The sequence below is a fragment of the Meriones unguiculatus genome, chromosome 11 (genome assembly GCF_030254825.1).
Source record: "Meriones unguiculatus strain TT.TT164.6M chromosome 11, Bangor_MerUng_6.1, whole genome shotgun sequence".
NCBI lineage: Eukaryota > Metazoa > Chordata > Mammalia > Rodentia > Muridae > Meriones > Meriones unguiculatus.
In genome coordinates this window covers 44,824,972-44,851,829 of record NC_083359.1, presented here as the reverse complement: position 1 = coordinate 44,851,829, position 26,858 = coordinate 44,824,972, and the positions used below count along the sequence as shown (strand labels likewise).

General features: G+C 40.6%; 1 protein-coding gene across 42 annotated transcripts in view; it reads right to left on the bottom strand.

Annotated features, from left to right (window-relative positions):
- The window catches only part of Rbfox1 (RNA binding fox-1 homolog 1), a 1,697,412-nt gene that overhangs the window by 82,845 nt on the left and 1,587,709 nt on the right, over positions 1-26,858 (bottom strand). For all 42 annotated transcript variants that reach the window (XM_060364117.1, XM_060364121.1, XM_060364120.1 and 39 more), the window contains one exon: positions 19,946-19,999. In XM_060364117.1, coding sequence (XP_060220100.1) covers positions 19,946-19,999 — 54 coding nt within the window. The remainder of the gene's footprint in view (positions 1-19,945; positions 20,000-26,858) is intronic.

The window sequence follows — 26,858 nt, the reverse complement described above, 5'->3', positions numbered from 1 at the left end:
AAGGACATTCAGTATCTTCTGTTAACCCCCCTGAGTCAAGTTTCAATATCCTTAGGACAGTGTGTAGAATTCTACTGGGGCACAACACAAATTCTAAGTAGAAAGTTGAACCCTGGCAGGGTTTATTGAAGCTCTCTTATCCTTCTTGGACTATGGATCCTAAGAAGCCAACCTAGAATAATTTCTTTCAATGCTCCCTTAGCAGTGAAACAGAACAAAACAATCTTTACACAATGATTTTGACCTTTTGTAAAACAAAATCTATGCTTGGTCATAAAACTTGGGTTTTATTTTACCTAAAAACATCCCCTAATTTAATTTGCAAAGTGCTTATAGTGAGTTATCTTCCCTCTTTGTGACCTTTGTTTAAAGGAAAGCCTTAAATTCAATAAAAACCCAGCAATAGAGGGGACCAGGGCAGCCTCCATAGGTCTCAGGGAGAAGGCTGATGAATGCATATTTGTTTTTAAAAGTAGGTCAAGTAGCTAATAGGGTATAAGCAGCCCTATAAAGACTGTTTACAAGATCATTGGAAGCACTTCCCAACACAGCATATACATAGCCTCATAGCGAGTTCCTTGAATTCTGTCTTTTCCAGCCCCTAACAGAGACCACACAACTATCGTGAACCAGCAGCATAACCACAGGTTGCTGTGTCTACTCTTACATATCTGATCCTCAGCTCATTAAGCTCCTTGTAAGTGAAGAGTAACAGTGGGTCTAAATTATATTCCTACCTAGCCACTCTATAGCCAAGACAGACATCACTAATCAATTTTAATATTATTGATTAGTTTGTATTGTCCTGGAATGTCCAGAATCCTTCTCAACATGACTACTGGCAACTGCTGCCATTTAATGTGTGTTGGTAGGGAGGGGAGAACTAACTCCATGCTCTCCATGCCCTCAGGGCTAAGTTAAATCAGATAAAATTGGCCATTCTACCTCTGACAGGGTCGGGTATTTATAATTGCATATGGTGCCACTCTTTTAAAAGTTGGCTTTTCCTGTCTCCCTTCTGCATAGTTTAAAAGTGACCTCTTCCAGTCCCATGTATCAGGAGTGAATTAATTACTCCCTATTCATAGTCTTATCATATTCATTCGAATTCCCTGGCAGATCCTTTCCTTATTTACATATGGCTTTTACTTGCAGAACCCTCCCCCCCAAGGCAGGGCCAAGTCATGCCTACCATTTTATCCCAGTACCTAGTGAGATATCTGACCCTGGGCAGGGACTAATGAGTGGAGTTGAATTAGAACACATTTTTTTAAAGACTTTATTTATTTATTTATGCTAAAAATAGTGCTTTCTGCAACCAACCTCTCTGAGATGCACCTTCTACTGCCTGATGTTTATGGCTGAAAATTCATTTGCTTGGAGCTTAAATGTATTCACAAGTTATCGCTAAGATGCCCTTCTCTTTCTTCTCCTAGCCAGGTTTATTGAGGGGATGGTGGTGTGATACGGCATGGAGGTATTAGACTTGTTACTAAGCTGAACACAGAATTGGATTTCTCTAGGCCAGAAAAGGATATAGGGGTCTTTGTCTACTGTTTTCCACCTTATTGATTGGAGGCAAGGTCTCTCACTGACCTGGAACGTGCCCCTTTTTACTGGGCAAGGTGGCTGGCTAGTGAGCTCTTGGGGTTCACCTGCCCCACCCCAAGTTTGGGGTGATAGGCAGGCTAAGCTTTTAACCTGAGTGCTGGGGATTCATCAGCTCCTCATTCAGGACAATACATTCCCAGCCCCTTTTGTGGGTTCTTTTAAGATTGAATCACATGATTAGTGAATAGCAACCCTAGCCACCAAGTCCTGGACCACTGATAACTACAGTTGATCTGCATCTACAAGAAGACAGACCTCAATCTGAGAATGGCCAGGCCCTGTTCCAAAGCCTGTCAACCATGTGCAGAGTTCTAGAAGCTTCGGCATCCCTAGTTCTGGGAAGATGCCCACATAGGCCATCTCAATTAGGGCTCTATCTGGGCGAAGGAAAACCAGTGGGATGTCTGAAGTGACTTCAACCCATTGCTCATCTGGACGTTTGCCCTGTCATTGCATGTGTATGTGGCTGGGGGTAGGAAGTTATTCACGACCCTGGCACTTCAGCCTGGAAAGGACATGTCCTTTCACAGATAGGAAGGAGAGTGTCAAAAGGTTTAACCCTGCTGCTAATCACTAAATAAACAACCTAGACTCAAACAAGCATAAACAATGGTGTAACTTCATAGCCTTTGCACAGAGAACTGCTCTTCCCAGGAACCACTGCTCCTCCATCACCACCTGTCTCTTCCCAACACTTCTCTTCCTTCAAAGAATTGGAAGTATATCCTTTCTATGTCTTCCTCCATCTGCTTCTACTTGAATGAGCATCTTTCCTTTGGCTGTTTCTAAATGGGAAAGGTTTATAATTATGCCTACACATCCTTTCATTCCCCTGGATCCAGGAACCTAGATGATGGGCAACTTGTGACCAAAACTCTGGCTTCTGAACAAGTAGCAGGTAACACTTCTGAGCAATAAAATTGGACGAGGATAGGAAGGAAGAAATAAAGGTCATTTAGCATGTAGGGTCAAAGGAGTAGAGGTCCCTGCCAGCATCTCTTTGAATAACTATGCTAAGTTACTGTATTCCAAAGAAAAAGGAAATACAAACAAACAAACAAGAGGGGCTAGAATGATAGTTCAGTCAGGACAATGCTCACACATTTGTGAGGTTTTTAGTTCAGTCCCCGGAACCGATGTGAAAAGCCTGGAGTGGTGTGGCATGTGCTTGTTATCCCAGCAGGAGGGTAGAGTGGGGAGGCAGAGATAGACTCCTTGGATTCATCTGCTAGCTAGCCTATCTGAATTATAGAACTTCAGGCTAATGAGATACCTTGGTTCAAATAAACAAGGTAGATCGTAACTTAGGAATGATGCCTGAGGTTGATTTCTGATTGACTTTCCAAATGCATGCAAGTATAAATCACACACACACACATATTCACACAGAAAAGGGATATTCCGTATGCCTGGCCATTAGGAGTAACCAATTCTTTTTCTTACCCCGTGACAAATACATTTGAAAGGTGTTTTTTGCTTGTTTAAACATATGAAACAAACAGATAGCTGGGATGCTCTAAGGCCAATACAAACAGTGGTGGCCCCATTCTAAAAGGTTTCCTGCATCACATACTGTCTCAAATACATCCACAAACCTCTACTGTGTTAAGTCACTCAAGCACAGAGCTCTCTGCTGGCCTCCTCAAGGGTTGTCTCATGTCACTTGGCCTAGTAAAGTATCAGACTGTAACAAGATGTGAAAGAGGAAGGCCAATGGCTATGTGAGTGCAAGAAGCTCATTGCCTGAGCTTAGGTTGCTCTCTTCCTGGGTTCATCTGGGCAAAGATGGGGCTGTAAGGATCAGTGTTCACTCTGCAGGGATTTTCAAGTGTCTCTACCATGTACCAAATGACTTGCTGACTCTAGAGGCTATCTCTGGATCTCATTGTTTTGTTTTTATTTTGAACACCTAGCGTACTATCCTTCCTAAAATGCACATGAGCAGGGACAAAGACAAACACAAGCAAAAACAAAGAAACAAACAAATTAAAAATGGTTCAGAGCACTAACCTGGGCCTATGTCGTCAGCTATATGATTCACTGGGTTTAATAAAATTTAATATGCTATCTCAGGACAATTTTCATTATATACTTACAGCTGGCAAGAATGGTTTTATCTTTCTGCTATCTGCCACAACAGGCAAGACTGAGACAGATTAGTAATCATTAATGCCAGAAATATTTTGATTTTGACTGGGTAGAGCAATGGGAGGATCTGGAAAAGTTGGACAAAGAGAAAACATGATCAAAATATATTGTGGAAAAAATTAAATAAAAAGAGAAAAATATACATGTATCCATGTGTGTGTGGAGGCCAGAGGAAAACCCACAAAATGTTGGGAGTTGTTTCTTAGTTACCATCCACCATATTATTTTTTAAAAATGAAACAAGTTCTCTCACTGGCCTGGAGCATGCCTAATAGCAGAGGATGTCTGGCTAGAGTCTCTATAGAGATCTTCCCGTCCTCAGTGTGCCTGGCTTGTTTAAAAACAAAATAAAACAAAACAAAACAAACTCTTGGTGTTTGGGGACTGAACTGAGGTCTTACAGGGTAAGTACCTTACCCATGGAGCCATCTCCCCAACCACAGAAAAAAATTCTGTATTCATCATTTGCCAAGGAATGTTTACCTGCCTTTGCTTACATCCAGTTAAGAAGGTCCAGGAGTGGTGGTAGTTTAGACTTTTTAAAGGAAAAATAACAACAACAATGGAAAAAACAAACAAACAAACAAAAAGCCAATCATGTATTCCCCCCCACTCCAGAAACCTTATTATCAATCAGGCAAATTCTGAATTCTGAACAAAAAGCAGGTTATTTGGGCTCCAATAATTATTAGAAGCTTTAAAAATTAGTATAAAAGTAGAAAAATGATCCCAAAAGAACAACCCAGCTACAGGCTCATGAGAAATGGGGGCCCTCTGCTGAAATAGAAACCCTCTGGCTTCTTTCTATATGGCACTGGACTTTGGAAAAGGGTGGCCACCTCGTGACACATGACTTGTCACTGGGGTACCTTGGGACTTCTGACTTGAAGGTCTGGGTGAAGTCTGAAGACCTGAATGTCTTAGAAGATACCTTGTCATGGAAGGACCACACTTATGTTCACAATAAATGTGTTCCCACATCTTCAGGACACTAGATTGAAGCTTTCTAATCCATTATGGGATTTAATATAACCCAAATAGATCAAATAGGAAAGTGTGTGTCCTTCAAGACCTCACCCCAAGGGAGTCTACTTCAGAGGTTCAAAATTTTGCATATCCAAACAAACATCAAGCACATGAAGATTCTGATAGGACAGAAGTCTGTCTTAGTAGATCTGTTCCAAATATGACCCTCCACCCCACCTACCACACACATCTTGGCTTTTTGTTTTTTGAGAAACTGACACTGGCTGTGTCTATCAGCTATAACCTCCAAACACTATATAACCAAGAATGACTTTGAACACCTCATCTTCCAGCCTCTACCTCTTAAGTGCTGAGATTTCAGGCGTGTGCTACCACACCCAGTTTCTGTAGTGCCAGGGCTTGTGCACCAGGCTTCATGAGTGCCAGCCAGGTAAGCAGCTCTGTGGAAAACAGTGCAATATTATTTTTGTCTGTCTCATCTATTACATGATAGACAATTGTCTTTGTTCTGCAACCTGGGGAAGAGTAGACTCTCCTACTATCAATTTCTCTTTGAACTGTGGAGGTGGCTACTATTCATTTGCTGACTATGTGATCCTGCAGATGGCCCTGCGAGTTTTCTGTTACTGAAAGGATTGCATGAAATTACGTTACACAAAAACCCATGTGGTCCAGGAGTTCATAGCCTGACATTCCAAGGGATGATCTTCAAATATTACAATTGGGTTAAAGAGATTGTATGGGTGTGATCTAATAGAACAAGAGTGCTATTCTTCTGCTCAGAGGCAATTCGGATAGTCTTTGACAGAAGGAAGACCACAGGAATTTACAAAGATGGCAACCATCTTCACAAGCTAAGAAAGGGGTCCTCAGAAGACTCTAACCCACCAGTGCCTTATTCTTTTGCTGTTAGCCCTCAGAATTTTGAAAATAATCTATTTCTGCCAATAGCTACCCTGTCTTGGATGCTTTCTTAAGTCCCAGCAAGGTAGTTCACCTAACAGTCTCCTCACAGACCCTGTCATGAAGTCCAATGAGACACTTACTAGCTTGTCCTCCCATGTGGCATCTTACGATGCTTAGACTTCTGCTAGACTCAAAGGTCTGGGCTCTTCCCATTCAGTCTCTGGGAACAAACTGTTTCTGATTGACAAATGAATTCAGAGCCAGAAAAGGCTGTGGATGCTTCTGAAGTCACATATTTTGAACCTCAGATTAACATTAAGCTAACACTACCACAGTTAATATCAAAAATTCTTATAGCAGCCCAAAAGATGTACTTTTCTGATGGGCTACAACAGTACTTCCAATAGAGGGTTACTTACATTTATCTGGGCACAGATGTCGCTGAAAAATGTTGCATGTATACATAATTCTTATAAATCAAAATGCTTTTCAATTTTACTAGGAGATTTCCATATTTAAAGGGGCCCTGAAGCAAATCTATTCCACAAATAATCCTTCAACTTAATTTATTTTTCTAAGTTTTGATTTTCATAATATTCATAAACAAATGCATCAATTCTTATCTTTCTTTTCACTTCTTAATTTGGCACAATTTTAGGCTTTGCACAAAAGTTACAAGAACAGTTCCAAGAATCTGTTTACAATTTCCTCCCTGATTATTTGAATAACATTTCAAGTGACTTTCTCTTATTTACCTGTCCCCAAATTTTAGGCTACCTGTGGTTTTAAGGGACAATGCTGAATTCAATATGAGATAAAGATTGACAACAACTCCAAAAGCTTCTTGTGTACACGCATTTGTGTGTGTCTATGTGTGTCTCTCTCTGTGTGTATACATATATACTGTGTGCACATACACAAGTGTATGTAGGCCAGAGGTCAACATTGGGTGTCTTTTTCAATACCCTCACATTCTTAATTTTTTCAGAAAGAGTCTCTTACTGGCCTGGAGCTGACCAACAAAGGCTTGGCTAAATACTTAGCAAAGCCAATAATCTCCTGTCTCTGTCTTCCCAGTGCTGGTCTTATAAAACTCACGTTTTCCTGGAGAGCACATTACCAACTGACCTATTTTCCCAGCACCCAGAAATTACTGAGTAAATATGCAAAAGCTCCAATTATTCTTTCATCTACCATATGTCCCTTTGCAACTTGTACTATAGGAACTATTAGCTAGGTATGATGGCATATGCTTATAATCTCAACACTTGGAAGGCTGAGGCAGGGGGATTATGAATTCTAGGCAGACGTGGGGATACATAGTAAAACCCTTTCTCAAGCACAAAATGGTACTATGTTCATATCTAATTATACCCTTTATGATACTGAAACAGAGAGATTTAGGACCTTGCTGAGAGTAACCTTGATTTGTAGAGCTAAATGCAAATGGTGTCAAGCACATTCCTCAACTTGAGGTTTAAATAATATTCTTCAAAACCACGTGTCAACAAATTATCTAGTCTTCGGTAAATCTAGCCACCACTGACTTTTATTATGTACAAGGTGAGACTCAGATATTCACAATTGAAAAGAAATTAACAGAATACTATTGTTGACTAGTGAGCTAGCTGGTCTTAATCACGTTTCCGTATCTATTAGTAAAGTTTTGTTGACTCACGGCCATACTCACATCCATATGTACAGTGAACTCTGACAGGGAGTGGAGACCTGGCAGGAGAAGCCAGAAGGCCCAAAAAGGTTGAAATAGATGCTATCCACCTCTTTTCAGAAAAGATTTACAAGGCAATTTTTGAAAAGATTTATTTATTTATTACTTGCCTGCATGTGTGCCTGTGCACCAGATCTCACTACAGATGGTTGTGAGCCTCCATGCGTTTGCTGGGAATTGAACTCAGGACCTTTAGATGAACAGCCACAGTCCCTAACCCCTAAGCAATCTCTCCAGTCCCTACAATATGATTTTTTAACGTCCTCCTGCTGTTTGGAGTCACATTAACAGAAACCTTATCTAGATATTCCCTAGCCTTTATTCAGGAAGCTGACATGAAAAAATACTTCAGAAGACGTTATTTTATCAATACTGGCCAAAATTTATTTTTTTATTTTTTGTTAAAAAATCTTAGGACATTGTTCTGTTGTTGTTTGTGGTGGTGGTATGTGTGTGTATGTATATGTGTGTGTCTATGTGTGTATGCGTGTAGTTGTATACTTCACACGTATGTGAAGATCAGAAGACAAACTCAGGTGTTGTTTTTGAGAAAAGGTTTCTCACTAGCTTGGGGCTCAATGGCTAGGCTAGGTTGATTGGTAGGCAATATTCTGCCTGTTTACTTCTCCAACAGTTGAATATAATAGTACTATAATACCTGGATTTTCTTCTTACATGGGTTCTGGGGGTTGATCTATAGTCCTTATGGTTTATGGGAAAGTCTTTATTGACTGAGCTACCCCTCTACTCTCTGATGACATGATTTTTAAAATAGTGCCTCACAATTTTTACTCACTGTTCTAATCTGTGAGCCAATGGATGTGGTCGTGGAGTAGAAATGATTCCACAGAGTTCTTGTATACTGGGCTGCAGCTAGATTTCATGGACACAAGGGCCACGTACAGGCAGGGGGAGGGGTTACCCAGAGCCATGCATTTCACATGCTTCCTTGTCTGGTGATTCTTTTCCATTTGGCTGCTGTCCAGCAGGTCTGTACTACTACCTGAGGCAATTCTCCCAGCCAGCAGCTGGAGGTAGTGCTGAGATTTCAGGGACTCTGGAGCTCATCTCAACAGCAGCCCAGACAAGAGAAATGAGCAGACTAGTTTTCAGGTCCTGTACCAACTCTGCTTTATTTGCACTGTTCCTCTTTTGCTAAGAGAAATAAAAGGCAAAGAAATGGAACTTTCAGGAAAAAAAAATGGCGTTTTTCAGCTTAATCTAATTCTGACATTTAGACTCTTTCTCTCTAATTGCCTGCCTCTCCATAAGACGCTTGACTTGTTGTAATCAAGGTGACTCTTCCTAACCCGAAAATTACCAATAGTCACTGTCCCCATAACACTGAAGGTATCTTTAGAACTGTGAGGTTGTGTTCTGGCTGGAACACATGATTCCCAGCCAAGAGATGCACAGAGAGACCCCTAGTCCCATCTAAGAATCTGCATTAGGCCTTGACATCCAGCACAGGACATCTCTGAACAGGATGGATCTTTGGTAGATAAGAAAATTGCAGGACTGAAGTAAAACAGAGGAAGGAAACAGAGACTGAAGAACTAATGGACTTTTGAGATTTGATGGTATAACTTAAAGAAAAAAAAAAGCAAACAACCAAACCAAACAGCAACCAAAAACAGGTTTCAAAATTTTTCCACTTGGTTTTGTTTTCTGGCTTAAATGATTGTAGGCTATTTGACTTTGGATAAGTAATTAACTATTTCTAGACCTCATTCCCTATATCTGTAAAATAGGGATTAAATTGTTTGGTTGATTAAGTAATATTACGTTTGGGTCAACTTCATGAAATGGCTGGGCAAATAGTTTCTGAGTGGTCACATGGATAGTAATAATCATAATAAATATTAAGAGTCTTGAACTATGACATTGTGGGAACTAGTTTGTTCCTTTAAGAAAGTGGCAGCCAAGATTATCACTATGCTAACCATAATAAAACTAATGACAAATACTTTAAAATGGCAATTCATTATAAACCTTTAAATGTGAAGGTTTGTCTGTGATAATACTTCTCTGGCTTAGGGTATGGAAATGAAAGTCCAGGCCACCCTGGTCTGTGGTCTCTCATCGAACATTCCTCCTGAGCAGGAGAGGTTCCCCATGCCTCCTCTTTATAGTCTGTGTGCTATCACAAGATTCTATTTTAGGGTGCTCCAGCTATTTTTTTGGAAATGGAGGAGACTAACATCTTGAGTTTCCTTCTTAAGAAAAAATACATTTCACCTCTGAATCTCTCAGAAAGCAACTAGATATAGTTACTTAAATATGCTTCCCAGAAACACACACATACACTGGAGAGAGAGCAAGAGAGAGAGAGAGAGAGGGAAAGTGTGTGTGTGTGTGTGTGTATGTTAAGTATGTACTTTAGAATAAAAGCAAATATATTTCAGGTAGTGAAAATTATTTGCAAAAATTACAGAGAACTATTAATAACATACAGAGTTCCAATTTTTTTTTCATATCACAAGCACATCAAAGAAACAGCAGAAAGACGCAAAGAGTGGCTTCTTTTATTTTCCCAGGAAAAACATCAGTAATATTGGGGTGTTTGTGTCTTAGAATGATAAAGGGCTTAATATAATGATGACTGTACATCGATTAACCTTTGCATCAGATTTGAATATGTAACCCATTAACTAATTTAATCTCTCAAACAATAACAGCTGCTGGCATTATTCTCTGAATAATCCTTGCTTAGTTTCCATAATGGTATACAGTTAATGAAAACTCCATTAGAATGTTGCATGCAGCATAATTAATTCTGGCTGATTTCTTTTGGTGTAAATAGCTAATGTAGATACTGAATTCGGTTTTCTACTGGCCTTATTAATTTTTCATAAACCAATATTTTGACTGTAATGGGTTGTAACAGTTCCAACAAAGTTTGAGAAACATATTATCCTAGCAATTTTGTTCACTCAAGTGGGATGGTGCCTTGGGTGAGCTGATTCTTCAACACCATGACATGGCACCAAGACAGTCCAGGGTGGGCGTCTGGTGAACCGACTCAGTGCGTAAGAGCTCATGTTGCTCTTGTAGGGGACCTGAGCCTGGTTCCCAGAACCTACTTCCCCTGGGCAGGGCACAGTCGACGGTTACTTCAGTTTTAGGCTATCTGATACCCCTGGCTGTTGGGCATCACCACACTAAGTTGCACATACCCTCCCCATATACACATAACTTAAAAGACAAAGAGTTAAAAAGAAATGAGATAGTTTAAATTTGCAGAACAGATAATGAGCATAAAGCGTGTAAAATAGACTAGTCAATTTGAGTCTACTTAGACAACTTAATTAGTTGGACTTTTTTTCAAAAAACACTAAATGCGGTAAGTCAAGAGCACTGAATAGTTTATAAACAAAGGGGTAGTGTAACATATATAGTTGTTTAAGACACTCCTTGCTTCCTGTTTGAAGTATCTGGACACTGTCTCATCAGCAAAGAGGTTTAGAGTGAAAGAGATGGATTCCATGATCACTTCCTTGCTGGTCTTAGCTTAAATCATCAAGTGTTTGATTCAGAGGATGGTGAGTAGAGGTTAGTGGGGATTGAGGTGTGTGTGTGTGTGTGTGTGTGTGTGTGTGTGTGTGTGTGTGTCTGTGTGTGTGTGTGTGTGTGTGTGTATGTGTACATGCATGCATGCACTACCAAATGCATGGGAGTGCAGAGAATGGGAAACAGCTTGAGTGTGATTCCTAACTTTCTTTTTAAGGCAGGGCTTCTCACTGGCCTTGAGATTCCTTTTCTGGGTCAGCAAACTAGTAAGTGAGCCCAGAAATCAATTTCTGCCTTCCCAGCACTGTGTATTTAAGAGGGCATGGATACGGCCACAGTTATAAAAGTGTGGTCTATGGACTGAACTCAGGTATTTCTAATATGGGTTTGTGGGATAAAACATGGATCCTTTGTACTTGCACACCACATAATTTACTTACTTAGCCATCTCCTTAGCCTAGTAACAGCCTTTATAACTAATTATATCTAGGTATTTCTGTTTTTTAAAAAGTAAACATTTGTCAGAGACAGCCCCTGTTCTCCTTACATGAACTCAGTGGCTAGCTCTTTGATCACCTCTCCCTGAAGCAGAGAGGCAGAGAATGCAACCAGTCCTGATGAGACCTGATAGGCTAGGGTCAGATGGAAGGCAAGGAGGACCTCCCCTATCAGTGGACTGGGGGAGGGTCATGGGAGGAGAAGAAGGAGGGAGGGTAGAAGTGAGAAGGGAGGAGGGAGGGGGCTTCAGGGGGGATACAAAGTGAAAAAAGTGTAATTAATAAAAAATGAATAAAAATTTAAAAGTAAACTTCTAATTTATTATCTTATAATTTCATCTGTATAGATAGTATATTTTTAAATAGTTTATTTTGCTCTTTTAATTTTTAATGTATAAAACTGGCATATAATAACCATATTAGCCATTATTTCATAATTTCCCAGCAAAGTAGGTATTGGTAGAGTCTTATTCCCTCTCACCTCCTTCACCTCTGCAATTTTCAGTCTCTCTCTCCCTCAAGTTCTTCTTTTGCCCACCCACCGTTCCTCATCAGATACCTCTGGGTATAGGTTAGGTGTAATGGACCAGCAGGTATTTCATTCATTTCTTTCTTATCTGTGCTTCCAATGACAACCCACCGCTCAGAGGACACATTCCAGAATGCATATTCCTTTCTTTGGTATTTTCAGCAGCATTTCTGTTGAAGGCATCCTTTGATCGCAGCCGATCAATACTCCTCAGCCTTTGGGAAGAACTTAACTTTCCCCAGAAATTCCCGGCTGTGGTAACAAAGACTGAGTCCCTACATCTTCTTATTCTTTCAGAATTTTCTAAATGGATGCCACAGTTAAAGGCTGAGGGACGCCTGGGACTCTACCAGCCTTCTTACCTCTGCAAGGAACTCTTTCTACTTTTTTTTTTCTTTTTGTCAGATGAACTCCTATTTATCCTTAACAACCCAATGTGTATCACTTTTTTGGTTCGTGGTGGTGTTTACATGTGTATTGATGTCCATGTGTGCATGCCCCATGTTGTTGTTCTTGGTGTGTGTGTGCACATATGTCGATGTGTACAAGCTCCTGAAGTATCTTTTTTGTACATGGAGTGCAGTGTTTGGCATGCTTGGAGACCCTTGGGTATTTGCAGGAAGGCGTGGATCTGCTCTTTTACCTTGGCTAAGTATCTGGCCTTTTGTCTATAACTTGGTACTAAGAAATGAGATGGAATGGGGAGATCCTCAAAGGTTAAGGCAAGTGCAGGTGCATCTGTTGCTCTCAAGCAGGAAGATGGGGATTTGAAGCCTTAGAGCCCCTGTCAAACCTGATCATGGTAGCTTATGTGTGTAATCCATGGTCTAAGAGATGAGAGAGAGAAGGAGAATCTGCAGAAGCACTAAGGCCCAGCTAGCCTCACACAGGCAGCCACAACCAATCAAAGAGTCACCCTGATTTCAAGTAAGACAGGAGTGGCAATCACACATTCACACATACACACACACAAACACACACACACATACATTCACACATATACAAATCATATGTACACATACTATACATGCACGAGCAGGGTGAATTAATTAGTGAAAGCAAGTGGCATTTTTAATTTGCAGTGATCTCATTCTTTGGTCATTCCATGATGAGTCTAGTACAGCTAGGGTGCATCAGAGGGGCTCTGTGTGTTCATGCCAAGCCTAACCACTACCGTAGTACAATCCTAACAGAACTTTTGAACGTCATCCTCTCTGTGTCCTACTTGCAGCTCTTCTTAGACCAGAGAGGCCCCGCCTCCCTCTGCCTTTGGAGGAGCAAGCCTTGACAGACTTCCCATGCAACAGAAAGAACAAATTTATTTAAGAAATGCATTTATTTTAACTAGCTCAGCAAGTCCTGATCCTATCTGAAGATCAAAAACCCCCAAAGGCTCCATCAAAGATGAGCTGTGTTCCCTCTGTGGGCCAGGGAAGGACGCAGATAAAAATTAAGGCCAAATGTGGGCTGGGATGGAGTGAAATCCGATAAGACAGATGGGGGGAGAAGAGGGCATGAAGCAAAATGAATCTCATCCCAATGAGGAGGCAAAGGTAAACAGATGTACAAGATAAGGTCTCTGAAGTGGAACATTTTCAAGCTGAAAATCCTCTGCTTGGGGACTAAAATCTGGATGCCCCTGTTCCAGCTCACTGAAGTGCACTGCATTTGAATTTAGCAGATGTGTAAATTATACACAGCATCCCAGAGCCAAAGGTCACTGTTGACGAGAACATTCTCTTTAAGGACAAAACTCAGCATTTAAGTCCAGCCTACTTCTCTGCATGGGGATGTCAAGACATTCATGCCAATAGGGATGGCTGAATATTTACTGCTTGGAGGGTTTTTCCTGGCAATGGGGGACTTTTGAACATATACCACCATATTCCAAGGTGCTAGGGTTGAATGCAAAATTTTCTGCCTTATGTCCAAGATTCTTCCACACATATACCCTGAGCTCAGTCTTCACACAAAATAAAATGTGTGCTTGGGTCACAGCTACTCTGTGGGCCAGTTTCCTTTCCAGGTAGTGTGATAAAATACCCCGAGAAAAACAACTTAAAGGAACAAGGTTTATTTTGGTTCAGAGTTCAAAGGTAAAGTCCATCAAGGTGGAGCTCAGCATATGACAGGTGCTGGTCACATAGTGTCCAAGTCAGCAAGAAAGGAACAATGAATACTCATGCTAGGTTTGCTTTCTACCTTTAATTCAGTGCAGGACCTCAGTCCATGGAATGGTGCCACCCATATTCTTTTCACTCCAATCACCCCTATCTAGAAACCCTCACAGGCATGCCTTGGAGCTCGTCTCCCAGATGACTCTCTGGTCAAGTAGAAAAACAATATTAGCCACAATACCATGGCTTTTGAAACAAGCTTATATTTTGCCGATGTTAACATTTTCAAAATACTGGAGAAGAGCTGGATAGAGACTCATGCAAAAGTATGCAGAAGACCATCCTATTAAATTTCCTAGATAAAGGACAAGTGGAAAATTGACGGAAAAGGGGTTTCATGCTACTTCCTTCCCTGACACAGTTCTGAAATGGATCATAGTTCACAGTGGCAGAATGCTCATAAAAAACCCACACATTTGTACAGATAATCCAAGGTCAAATGCACCTGCCCTTTTGAGATGAGCAATCACAGAGTGCTATATCCCAACTCTTTGTTTTTAAACTTCACATTGAAATCTCAATCCACTATACCATCACCTGTTCTCATGAAATGTGGTCCAGGACCAGGGTTTCTGATATGGACATACAGTGGAGGTGACTTCAGTGGTCACACTAATCCCTTAAATTTATATCTTACTTTAGAGCCTGTGAAGTTCTCCTGCCCTCATTATTGTACCTGATCCTACCCATGACCTTGAGATCAGCTTACTCTAAGACCTGATCACCTTTCAAATGGGGCTTTGCAGTCCAGCATGCCTTTCATCTAGTACCTTTTTATTACCCTCTCTCAAAACAAACGAAACATGTTTTATTTTTAGGTGTATCAATCAAGTCTCCTTCTTCCCTTCTCAAATATTGCTAATGAGAATAATTGCCACTAGGACCACTTCTACTCCTCTATCGTCTTAAATTCTTCCACTTGCCACACTCTGCCTCCCCCACTCCACATCTGTCTGTGTCTTTCTTTTCTTTCTTTTTTCCTTCTTTCTTTCTTTCCTTCTTTCTTTCTTTCCTTCTTTCTTTCTTTCTTTCTTTCTTTCTTTCTTTCTTTCTTTCTTTCTTTCTTTCTTCTTTCTTTCCTCTTCTCCTTTTTTTTCCTTTCTTTCTCCTTTTCTTTTAGTGGTAACCTTTCTCATCTTTGAGACACAGCCCTATCTTTGATCTGAATTCCTCTAGAAGTTCCTTTTTCCCTCTATTGATTGTGTCTCCTAGAGTAATGTAACTAAATTGCAATTTTCCTTTGCAGGCTGGGTGTTCCTGAACCATGGGAGTGAGTTATGTGTGTTCAAGTGCTACATCTTCTGAATCTTGTTACGCTTTGCCACATTCTTGCCCCACTGATGGAATATTTAATCTCTGAAATGAGTTGGCTGATATGATGTACAGTGTGGGGAAGCTCTGCACTGTGGATCTTACTGGCAATTGAGGATCAGAACGTTGCCATTTGTCAGTACCACCATGACAGCTCTGAATAACCTTCTGTTTCTTATTTATTTTGCTTCACTTATTATGAAGATTAAAGGTATATCGAATCAACAGTTTTGTTGGATAGATATCATCTATCTGCATTTTCATTTTAAATGGTAAAGATTTTTTTATATGTGTGTGCATGTGGGTGCTCATGTCTGTACACTAAATGTGTGTTTGTGTGTGTACCTGCAGAGGTAACAGCATAACTTCAAGAATTGTTACTCAGAAACTATCTACCTTGTTTTTGAGACTGGGGCATTGGGGATTGAGAAGTCTAGACTGATTGTAAGGTCCCAGGAATTCATCTTTGTCTTTTTCACCAAGCAGAGATTATAGTCATATGCCAGAATGCTCACTTTTTATTTTGGGTTCTGGGAATTAAACTCAGGTCCTCATGCTTGTACCACCAAGCATTTTCCAGCCGAGTTATCTTCCCACAACTAAATATTTTATTAGAAAAGGCAAATAGGTTTCTCCATGGACAGGGGTGTGGTAAGAATTTTTTATGAGCCTGCTTTATTCTGATTCTTGGACATGCTTTTTCTAATTACATCTAGCAACTTAAGGCATATCAATGGGAGACGATACCCACAGATATCCTATTTCCATTAGCACCCCAAATTTTATTTAAACATTAAGATGTTGTGGCCATACATATTGGTCAAAATCTTCAAGACCTATCTGTTCCTTAATTGACTTATCAATCATTTGTCCTGAGAATAAACCTCACAGGGTCTGAAAATAATTAGACTTGGGGAAATAATCAATACTGCTTAGCTTTATATGAAAACACCCACCTGTCTTTGGAGAAGATTTATAAATGTTCCTAGAATATGCAGATTTATGTATATTTGTTTTACTACACTTGGATTCAATAAGAATTTAAAAGAGTTCATAGTAAATATGACTGGGGGAGAAACCAGAAAAAGAAAAAAGCAACCTCCAAAATGAAAAACCTTTTAAAACAGCTTTTTAAATGCTTCCAGGATGTGTGTGCATGCAAATGTCATAATCTATCAAAGCAAATTAATACTGTTCAGCTAGTAATTAAAGGTCTTCATTAAGAAGTGTGCCCTCCCTCCCCACCCCCATCCAACATCAGCAATAAAAATGCACTGGGGGCATCAGAAGGTTCTATAGGAAAATCAATAACTTGCCATTTTATAATTAAAAGAGAAAATAAATGTTAGGGGAAAGTCCACTAAATTAGGAAAATTACCTTTAGGAGAGATTGAAAATATTGATTTTAATTTACAAAATCCATGAACTTTCCATGCCCCATTTTGAGAGACAATTGGAGGCTGGGTAGTTCGTTCTGTATAAGCTCAAGGAAAATCAATAATTATGCTATGGGAGTGTCATGAAATCTGTCATGAACACATCTTAGGCTGAGAAATGACTAATGAGTCTTGCTTCCCCCATTTGGACATACATAGGGATGACCCATGAAATATCCAAAGCAAGCCAACGGCAAGGTCTCCAACTTAGACGTGGGGCACCCTCCAAAGTGCAAGGGCAATCCAAACTAGCTTTGTAGCGTGGGAAGTTTAGGAAGTTTCGTAAATTCTTAGCCGTGAGTGTGTATCTGGAAGGCACCCAGACTTGACATCTGTGTGGCGCTCTGCCAGCTGCGCTACTGCCCCAGATGCTTTGCTGTTGTTGTGTTTTTACAAAACAAGGTTTCTATTTGGAACACAATCTACCCTCAGACTCAGGGAAATTCTCCTGCCTCAGCTTCCCAAGTAATGTGATTCACACATGCACTGCCATGCTTAAAAAAAACAAAAACAAACCAAAAAAAAAAAACCAAAAAAAAAACCAACAACAACTTTAATTTACTAAAAAAACAAATCTCATACATATCGTTGTTTTTTTTGTTTTTGTTTTTTTTAGGTTTCTTCAACACTGTCCTCACACAACCAGCTCATATTCCTAAATGTGGTGGTGGCGTTGGAACAATACAGAATAATCAGGTGGTTTCTTTCAGTTTTCTGGTTTGGACTTAAAACAGTGGAATGACCATAGTGCAGAGCCACACAGATATAGAATTAATATTTATAAAATATTAAGAAACCATGGTATCTACTTACAAAGAACAAAGAACTAATGCCTCTAAGGTTGATCAAAACCTCATTGTGTCTCTGTGTATGTGCATGTGTGTATAAAATCCCGAAGGAAGATTTTTGCATGCCTTTGTGTCTCGATTTGCAAAATGCCACAAGGATTTAATAATATTTGTATGGAGTATCCTTAGAACAGTACCAGACCACAGCAAATGCTGAGTACACATTTGCCTCCAAACTTCCCCCCTTTCCTTGTCCTGGAGACCTCTCTGCCAACACTGGCCTTGATATAGTTTCAACTAATGTTTTGATGTTATTGAAGGAATGCAGGTTCTTTTATACTTGCATATGTAAGTCAGTCTGACTCTGTCTTTTTGTTCTTCACCATCAACAGGCTTGCACTGTGGGGCAGAATTCCAAATAAAGGCAATGGTTGACATTATCCTGGTGAGTTGAAGCAAGGATGAGCATTAGGAAGGAAAACTATACAGTGCTCTCCGATTACACTCACATCTATGCAAATTCCCCAGGGAATACTTCCTGCTTCTCGCTCCTGTGTTCAGGGAGAAAACCTAAATACAGATACATATCACAAATGTTCACAGGTCTAGAGAACCTGCCACTGCCTTGGAACAGTTGCTGTAGATTCGTGGCTATCTCTTCAGGTATCAGATCTTCTCTGATATATGGGGAGATTTTGTATATTTGCAGCTTTGGACAAAATGTACCCCAGAAGTACCAATATCTTCCAGGCTGCATCTTGCTCCTTAACAGATAACCATGCCCCTAAGCACAGACTTTACAGCCCAAGCAGATGCGCTGATAATCTACAGGCAAGTCCTCTTCCAAGTTATGAAAATAGTCTGAGTCTGATGATATGCCCAGGGCTCAGCAGTATAGGCGATAGCATGCCCACCTCCTACCATAGCACAGAGGTTGAATATTAATTTCCTCATTCTTATTTAACAAACATTTATATGGTGCTAACTATGTGGCCAAGGCTTCATGTGGCCCTTCCTTATATTCTAATAAATTCCTATGCACTTGATACTGCCTTAATCCCCATTTGGGAGATGAAGAAAACTGAGGCATGAAGAGGCTCAATGACTTGTCCAGAGTAACACATCTGGCAAAAAGGGGAAGAAGGGTTGAATTTGGACTGTCTGGTTCAGCTTCCATTTTCCTTACTGTCCATGTGTCATCTTAGGAGGTAGTACAGTTGTTGAGAAGCCTTACAGTCAAGTGTGTCCTCCCTTATAGAGTGAACACAGGACATGTGGTGCGATCCCTAGACTTAATCTAAATTCACACCGGAAGAGGAATCAAAAACACTGTAGAGTTGAAATGCGAATTTCAGCTATTATACGGCCTCTTCCCAGCTTTATCCAAGGTTCCATTTTTAGTTTGGTTCCTGTATAAGCGTAGCTAAGTTCAGTTCCTTTTACATCCTATAGGGATGATGCTTAGTGTCAGAAAAATGACAGGAGTTGGCCAACAGGAAAAAAAATGAACCAAGATTTACTTGCAGCCCTAAGTGATTGGCTCAGATCAATTGTAAGTGCCTCAGAAGAACCATGCCATAGGAAGGTTCCTTTCCCACACCCATGAGGAAAGTCAGCTACTAGGTTACTAGGCTTTCAAGGCAGCATTGGTGACAAGACCTCAGGAACAGTGACAGGGTAACACACCATATCAAAACAGGGAATCTTAGCTGTGGAAGCTTCTAACTCTGTCCCCTGATTTGTTCTATGAGTTGTCTACATCAGTGGATTTCCCTATTAAGGAGCAGCTGGTACTCAGTCAGGGAAAAAGGGAGGAGAGAGACATATGCATATAGAAAAGTAGAGAGGAATGAACTTACTAAGCCAAACTGATCCATGGAAAAAGACCTAAGTTAGTTTTCCCTCCTAACTTTCACATAAGCTCTGTCTTGGAAACAATTCACACACAGCTGAAATGACCAACTCAACCCTCTGCTTTATTAGGAAAGAGGAAAGCAGCTCTGACAGAAATGCATAGCTCACAGGTACATGGGATAGCACTGCATGGGTATGAGCCTGCACCCATCTGTCCAATGTGCTGCTGAGCAAAGCCCCATTGCTTTCCTAGGGCAAATCCATGTGAAAGATCACAAGGAATGGAGCCTTGTGCTTACCTCACTAGTGTGATTCTCGATTTTGCCCAAAGAAATCATTGAGGCCCTTTTAGGATGTGATTCTTGGTTTGGTTTGAGCTGCAAAACCCATGAATTAGGGACAGGCAAAGCACATTTAGGGAAGACCAAGCAACACGTTGGCGTGCAAAGCAAAGTTCCTTACCTGCATAGAAGTCGGGGCTGTAGACCGCACCCACAACTGGATTTAATTTCCAGCCTTAAAATAAGCACAGAAGGATTACATCACATTTGAGTCAAGAACTTCTATCTTTCAGGTAACCACAGTAAACACCAACCAAGATGGTGTGCCTTTTTTACATTTGAAAATGTCAAGTCTATGTAAGGGGAACATGCACAGTGTCACTTGCAAACTCTGGAGTCTGTTTTTTTGGTTTTCTGCTGGTGTGAGTGAATGGAATGGAAAACCACTGACCGGCTACAAGTGAACCTCGGGAAAAAGACAGAATTTATTTTCAACTGCACCAGTAAGTCAGTCCACTGTCATAAGTTCAATTTTTGTCTTATTTTATATAACATTGCTACATAATCCATCATGTGGTGTCTTGGGCTAAAGTCACAGATATGCAAAAGCTTGCATAAGCAGAACTCTCTGAGGAAACATACTGTGACCATTACTCCTCCTGATTATGACCTCTAGATAGCAGAGAATTCCAATTCTCCAACGTGTGCTTTGTGAAGAACAGACGATGGTAGTTTATCCCCCACAGATCTGGCGTGGAATACATTCTGATGCATTTGGGAGGCATAAACACCTGAGTTGGTGCTAAATATCAAAGGTAACTTTCAAATCACCTGTCTATGACATTAACAGTGTTCTCTGGTTTTCTAAATGTTATTGGTGGGAAGATGCCTTAAATATGAACTCTGGCTTCTTAGAAATATTCTGTCAAAAAGAGAGTACACAAGAAAAGCCATAAGCTGGAAAGCACCTTTTGGATTCTTTTTTATTCAACATAGGAATGAATGTGAATGCCTCAGAGCTTGTGATCAGCTCTAGTCTTCTTAGTAAATCTCTGTGGAAGTTAGAGTACCAGAATTGCTTTTGAGACAAGGTCTTATGTAGCCTAGGAGTCGTATGTTCCCCAGGTTGGACTTGAACTCATTATATAACTTAGGATGGCTTTGAATGTCTGCTGTTCATGCCTTCTCCTCTGGAATACCGTGTTTGCGGGTTTATGCAGCGTCACAGGTTCTGACACGCTGAAGGTGAGATTTAGCGCTTCATGTACACCAGATAAGCATTTTCTTACACGTGACCCGCCCTGTGCGCCCTCGTTTCTCAGACCAAGGGCCGAGTACCTTTCAATAAACAGACCTGAGAAATAGAAACGGCTACTTTTTAAATGCTGCTGTGGTTTAGATGAGACGTGTTCCCTGAGGGCTTGTGTTTCAGCATCTGTTTTCTACCAGGTGGTGCTGCATTAAGAGGCTGAATAGCCTTTGGGGAAGTTGGGTCTAGCTGGAGGCAGGGGGATGCTTGTTTTTGGTCCTTGAGGTATAGAAGCCATCTGCAACATGAAAGCCTGCTTGTCATCCTTAGGCTTCAATGACTATGACATATTTCTTCTTCTCTCTGGCTCTTTCTTTTAAACAAGGCTGCCCACATCCAGACAGGGGGCTTGACTACCTTTTCCAATCTTGTGCTTGCATTGGCTATCACCTTCAGCTCTCCCTTCTCCCCTGAAAGTTGATTCGCATCTACTCTTTCCCTTTAGCCAATAGCACGTCTAATAATCAGGTCACCCAAAATTTTGCTCAATAGTTGCTACCTTATCTTCATCTCATATGAAATCCATTAAAATATACTTCATTAAATTTGGGAGAGTGCTTTCCTACTTTACAATCTATTTCTTTCCAGACAGGAGTCATATCAAAGCAAAGTGAAGCAATAACAGTAATTAAAAACCACCCTTGGGGCTGGAGAGACAGTTCTGTTTATTGCTCTTGCAGAATAATGAAACTCAGTTCCCAGCACCCATGTTAGCAGCTCACAGACTCCTATATCTCCAGCTCTAAGGAGCTCTTAACCCTCTTCTGACCTCTGCAAGCATCCGTACTCTCATGCACTTAGCAACACACCCAAACTCACATGCACGACACACAAATGAATGCAACTCTCTCTCTCTCATACACACTTAAAAACCAATAATGTTAAAAAGTTTAAATAAAAGACACCATTTATTCCTTCCTCTTCATTTATGAACAATGGCTAAAGAGTTACATACAAAACCAACAGTCTGCTCTGTTCCTCCTCAGAACTCTGTATCTTCCTTCTAGACTTAGGATAAGCACAAAATTCCTGCCTTGGACTAGAAGACTGCACACTCTAACTAAAGCCCATTCACTTTGCACCACTGTCCCCATCTCTTCAAGAGCAGGGTATTGTTCTTTTTTATCTGAAAACCACCCAGGCTAACTGAACAATCCAGATATTTGCTGGCCTTGCTTGGAGAACTCCTCCCAACTCTTTCTGAATTATCCACATATTTTCTGGATCTTCAATTCCTTTACAAAACATGATCTTCAATGTTACTCTCCTGCTTGCTCTTATAGGTGGGTACTCACTGATTCATTTCCCAGTTACACTTTCTGCATCGCTGCTAACTATCTAATTCTATTTTCTCTTTTCTTCCCCTTTCTTTCCTTCATTTTATTCTTGTTTTCTCTATCATTCTGCCATATTAGAATTTAAGCCGGGCAAAGACATTGTGAAGCTTGAGACCCAGGCACTAAACAGCATTTGACAATTACTAAATATTCCATAATTATAGACTTGGTCTTATTATAAAGAAGCAGAAAGCACAAAGAGCTTTCTATGAATGGTCTTCATTTCCTTCCTGCTAGGATTTGGTCTCCTTAGGCCCTCCAGATGACAAATGTTCTACATACAGTGAAGGACCTGTTAAGGACTGCCATCTTCCAATGATGGCAACAAGAATTACCCTTGAAATTTCACCTTACATCCATCAGAATGGCTAAGATAAAAAACTCAAGAGATAATGCATGCTGGAGAGGCTGTGGAGAAAGGGGAACCCTCCTCCATCGCTGGTGGGAATGTCAACTGGTACAACCGCTATGGAAATCAATCTGGCGCTTTCTCAGACAACTAGGAATAGTGACTCCTCAAGATCCAGCTATACTGCTCCTAGGCATATATCCAAAAGATATTCAAGTACACAACAAAGACATTTGCTCAACCATGTTTATAGCAGCCTTGTTCATAATAGCCAGAACCTGGAAACAACCCAGATATCCATCAATGGAGGAATGTATACAGAAATTGTGGTACTTTTACACAATGGAATACTACTCAGCAATTAAAAACAAAGAAATCATGAATTTTGCAGGCAAATGGTGGGATCTAGAAAAAATCATCCTGAGTGAGGTATCTCAGAAGCAGAAAGACACACATGGTATATACTCACTTATATAGACCTATAAGATAGGATAAACATACTGAAATATGTAAACCTAAAGAAGATAAACAAGAAAGAGGTCCAGGGGTAAGATGATCAATCCCCATCTAGAAGGACAAAGGGGATGGACACTGTAAATAGGAGAAAACAAGAAACAGGACAGTAGCCTACCACTGAAAGCACCTGAAAGACTCTACCTAGTAGTGTATCAAAGCAGATTATGTGACCCATAACCAAGCCTTCGGCAGAGTGTATGCAATCATACAAAGGAAGGAGGAATTAGTATATCCTAGAGGGAACAGGGAGCCCCACAAGGTCCAAATATATCTGAGCACAGGGGTCTTCTATATGACTGTTTATCCAACCAAGGACCATGCATGGATATAACCAACAACCCCTGCTCAGGCATAGCCCATGGTAGCTCAGTAATCCAAGTGGGTTCCCTAGTAAGGGGGACAGGAATTGTTTCTGACATGAACTCATGAGCTTCCCCTCTCCCCTGATGGAGGAGCAGCCTGACTAGGCCACAGATAAGGACATTGCAACCATTCTGAAGATACCTGATAAGCTGGGGCCAGTTGGAAGGAGAGGAGGACACTCCCTCTAAGTGGACTTGGAAGGAGATGAGGGAGGGAGGGGAGGAATGGGAGGGAAAAAGGGAGTGGACTCCAGCTGGGATACAAGTGAATGTATAAAATTATTTAAAAATTAAAAAAAAAAAAGAAAGTCACCTCTGTGCAGAATTGCTCAGACTCAAGACGTCAAAGAGACGTATGGAAATGTATGCAAATCACACACAAATGGACTTATCCTTTCTGTGGCTCCTTCTAGTACCCGGAAGAGACCCTTGGGATAATCTTGCTAGAAACACAAGCTTGTACTGTCAGGAAGACAGACAAAATAATGACAATTTTAATTTCTGAGACAGTTTGTATATGTCCCTAGGCTTCACAAACTCTGAGATTTTCATCAGGGACATTAAGCTGAACAATGAGGCTTACAAAACAGAGAGAAGCAGATAAAGCCTACTACTCCCAGCCTCCCAGGATCCCATCCAGCAATTCAGTAGAGCAAAGCCTTGGCAGGCATGTGCAGCTTTACCCCTCTGAGCTGGACCTTCGGGAGTTGCACCAAACCAGACTCCCCGCCTTCCTGAAATGTAGCTTGTCCAGGGTGATGTGCTAGCCTGCTTTAGAAAAACACTGGACAAGATCCCTGGTGTACAAGCCTTGCTATAATGAATGTAATAAAACCTTAGAAAATAACCTGCATACATTCTAAACAGAGACCTCATAGATTAAATAGAGCAGGAGGTAATATCCAAATGATAAACACAACAGTTATTCATATACTGGGAACATGTGTTGTATCGTCATTTGAGTTGCTTTTTTGTTTCTTTGTTTGTTTTCTTAGCATGGACATGCTTAGCATAGCCAACATATAGATTTCACCTGATGTTTAGGATTTCTGGTTCTCTCAAAACACTGTAAGAAATGGAAACTTTATGCTAGGAATCCCTTCAGATAGCTTTATTATAGGTGACCAGAGGCTAAGATGTCTGACAACCTAGACAATAACAGTCAGCCAAAGCTCCCTACTGTGACTGTCTGTTGTTAAACTAGACTATTTTCTATGCTCAAAGAAAAACCTTCAGTAAACAAACAGAAGAGAAATGTTTTAGACTGAGTTTCAGCCAGGCCTGTCATCTTAGATATCTGAGAGCCTGATGCAGGAAAATCTCAAGTTCAAAGCCTATGATGATTTCAGAGTGAGTTCAAGGCCAGCCAGGCTGGGCAACTCAAGTAAGACTCTATATCAAAACAAAAAGTAATAATCAAGCTAGGGATAGAGTTCAGTGGTAGAGGTAGATTAGAACAAAAGCAAACTCGAAGATACGGGCTTTGACATGCTGATATGGCTGTGACACTCATGAACCTGCAATAGCAAGGGCCTGACTAAGCACAAGCCTCTAAACATTCAACCAAAAGTAGGATGGTATTCATGGGGTCCATCTTTGCAGGGAAGCCTACAGCAGCCTGAGGAAGCCATTGTCTTCGTTGCTGATGCCACTGTTAAGTTACTCTGGTTCCAGTGAGCATCTCCACACTAGTACCCAAACAAGTGTCCTTGCTTATGGTCAACCAGTGTGGCCCAAAACAAAACCAAGCTGTAAACAAAAGAGCAAGGAAGTGGGACAGATGGGGTCTAGGTAGTAGGGTAAGGTAGAGCAAGGCTAGGAGAAGAAATAGAATGGGTGTGACCAGAATGAATCAAATACATGTATGATACTGTCAACCAATAAACAAAATTTAAAAGGAAACAAACAAACAAATATCCCAAGCAATGAAAAAGCAAGACTGAGTTTCTCAGATTGTTTGGGTTGTTTTGTTGCTGTTGTTATTTTTGCTTCCCTTGCTCATCTCCATTAAGCATCTGAATCTTTGGTGTCCACTTCAGACTGAGGCTTCTTGTAATCAAATACTGTTGATCTACAAAGAGTCAAAACAAGGACACTGTCTACTTTGTATCACCATGGTACTTTACTTTCTATGACTATCTCAGTCACTTGAGGTATTGGTTGCAATGTATGTCCAGCTCCCAAAGAGTAAAACCATGTCAGGAGAATCTGAATAGTTTAGATACATGTCAGCAGTCACAAGCAGAGCACACACCGGAAGCAAAGTACCTATTCCCACGGTCTTGGGTATTTTTGCCCAATTCTAGCCTTTTAAAAATTTGTAAGAAATCAAGAATCCCATCTAATAGCCATGCTTTGCCAACTTTCAGGAAATCCCTCCAAATCCAGTTCTCATTTTGTTATCCAATGTAGAGTACCCTCTCCCACCGTTCCCCTCTCTATACCCAGACATGCTTTTGGGAGAAACAGGAAAAGAGAAAGTCTAATTCCCTCTTTTGAGGAGCTTCCTGACAGATTTGGAATTTGCAAAGCTTCTATATGTCCTTTTATTGTCTTCCATAGTACAGCTATATTAGAACACCATGGGCATACCTCTTCTATCCTCCACACTGATAATAGCCACAATCTTCCACTACAGATCCTTCTGCACACTCTCCTACAGGTTTTTATTATATTAGGACCTGTCTCAGGCATCACAGAGACCCCAAAGCTGTTGAAACTTCAGTTGGATATATGACTGAAGGAATTCTGGAATATGGCATTGTCAACTAATTTTTATTACAACACTTGAAAATGAGCTTCAAAGTTTGACAACTTATAATTTTGGAAAAAGTATTATTTTTATGGTTTATAGGTCATGCAGCTAAAGAGTGAACCTCAAAATTATTATTTTCTTATTTTAATATGGCTGCATAGGTATTGACATATTCCCTGTGATGGTTAGAATACAAAATGCAGCCCAGAGGTTTATGTATCAAGGGCCCACTTATTGGCTGAGGAGGTTGGGAAGTAATTAGACTAGACATAGTTAATATCTAACAATGCTGATAGACTTATTACATGCTGGCATATGAGGGAGGAGGGGAAAGGAAGAAGATGCAGGCTTTTTAGAAGTTGACCTCAAGGAGTATGCTTCCGAAGCTTTTGAGTCCAGCTCACATCTCAGCTTTCTGTTTGTCATAAGGAGAATGGTCTCTGCAACATTCCCCACCATCATGATG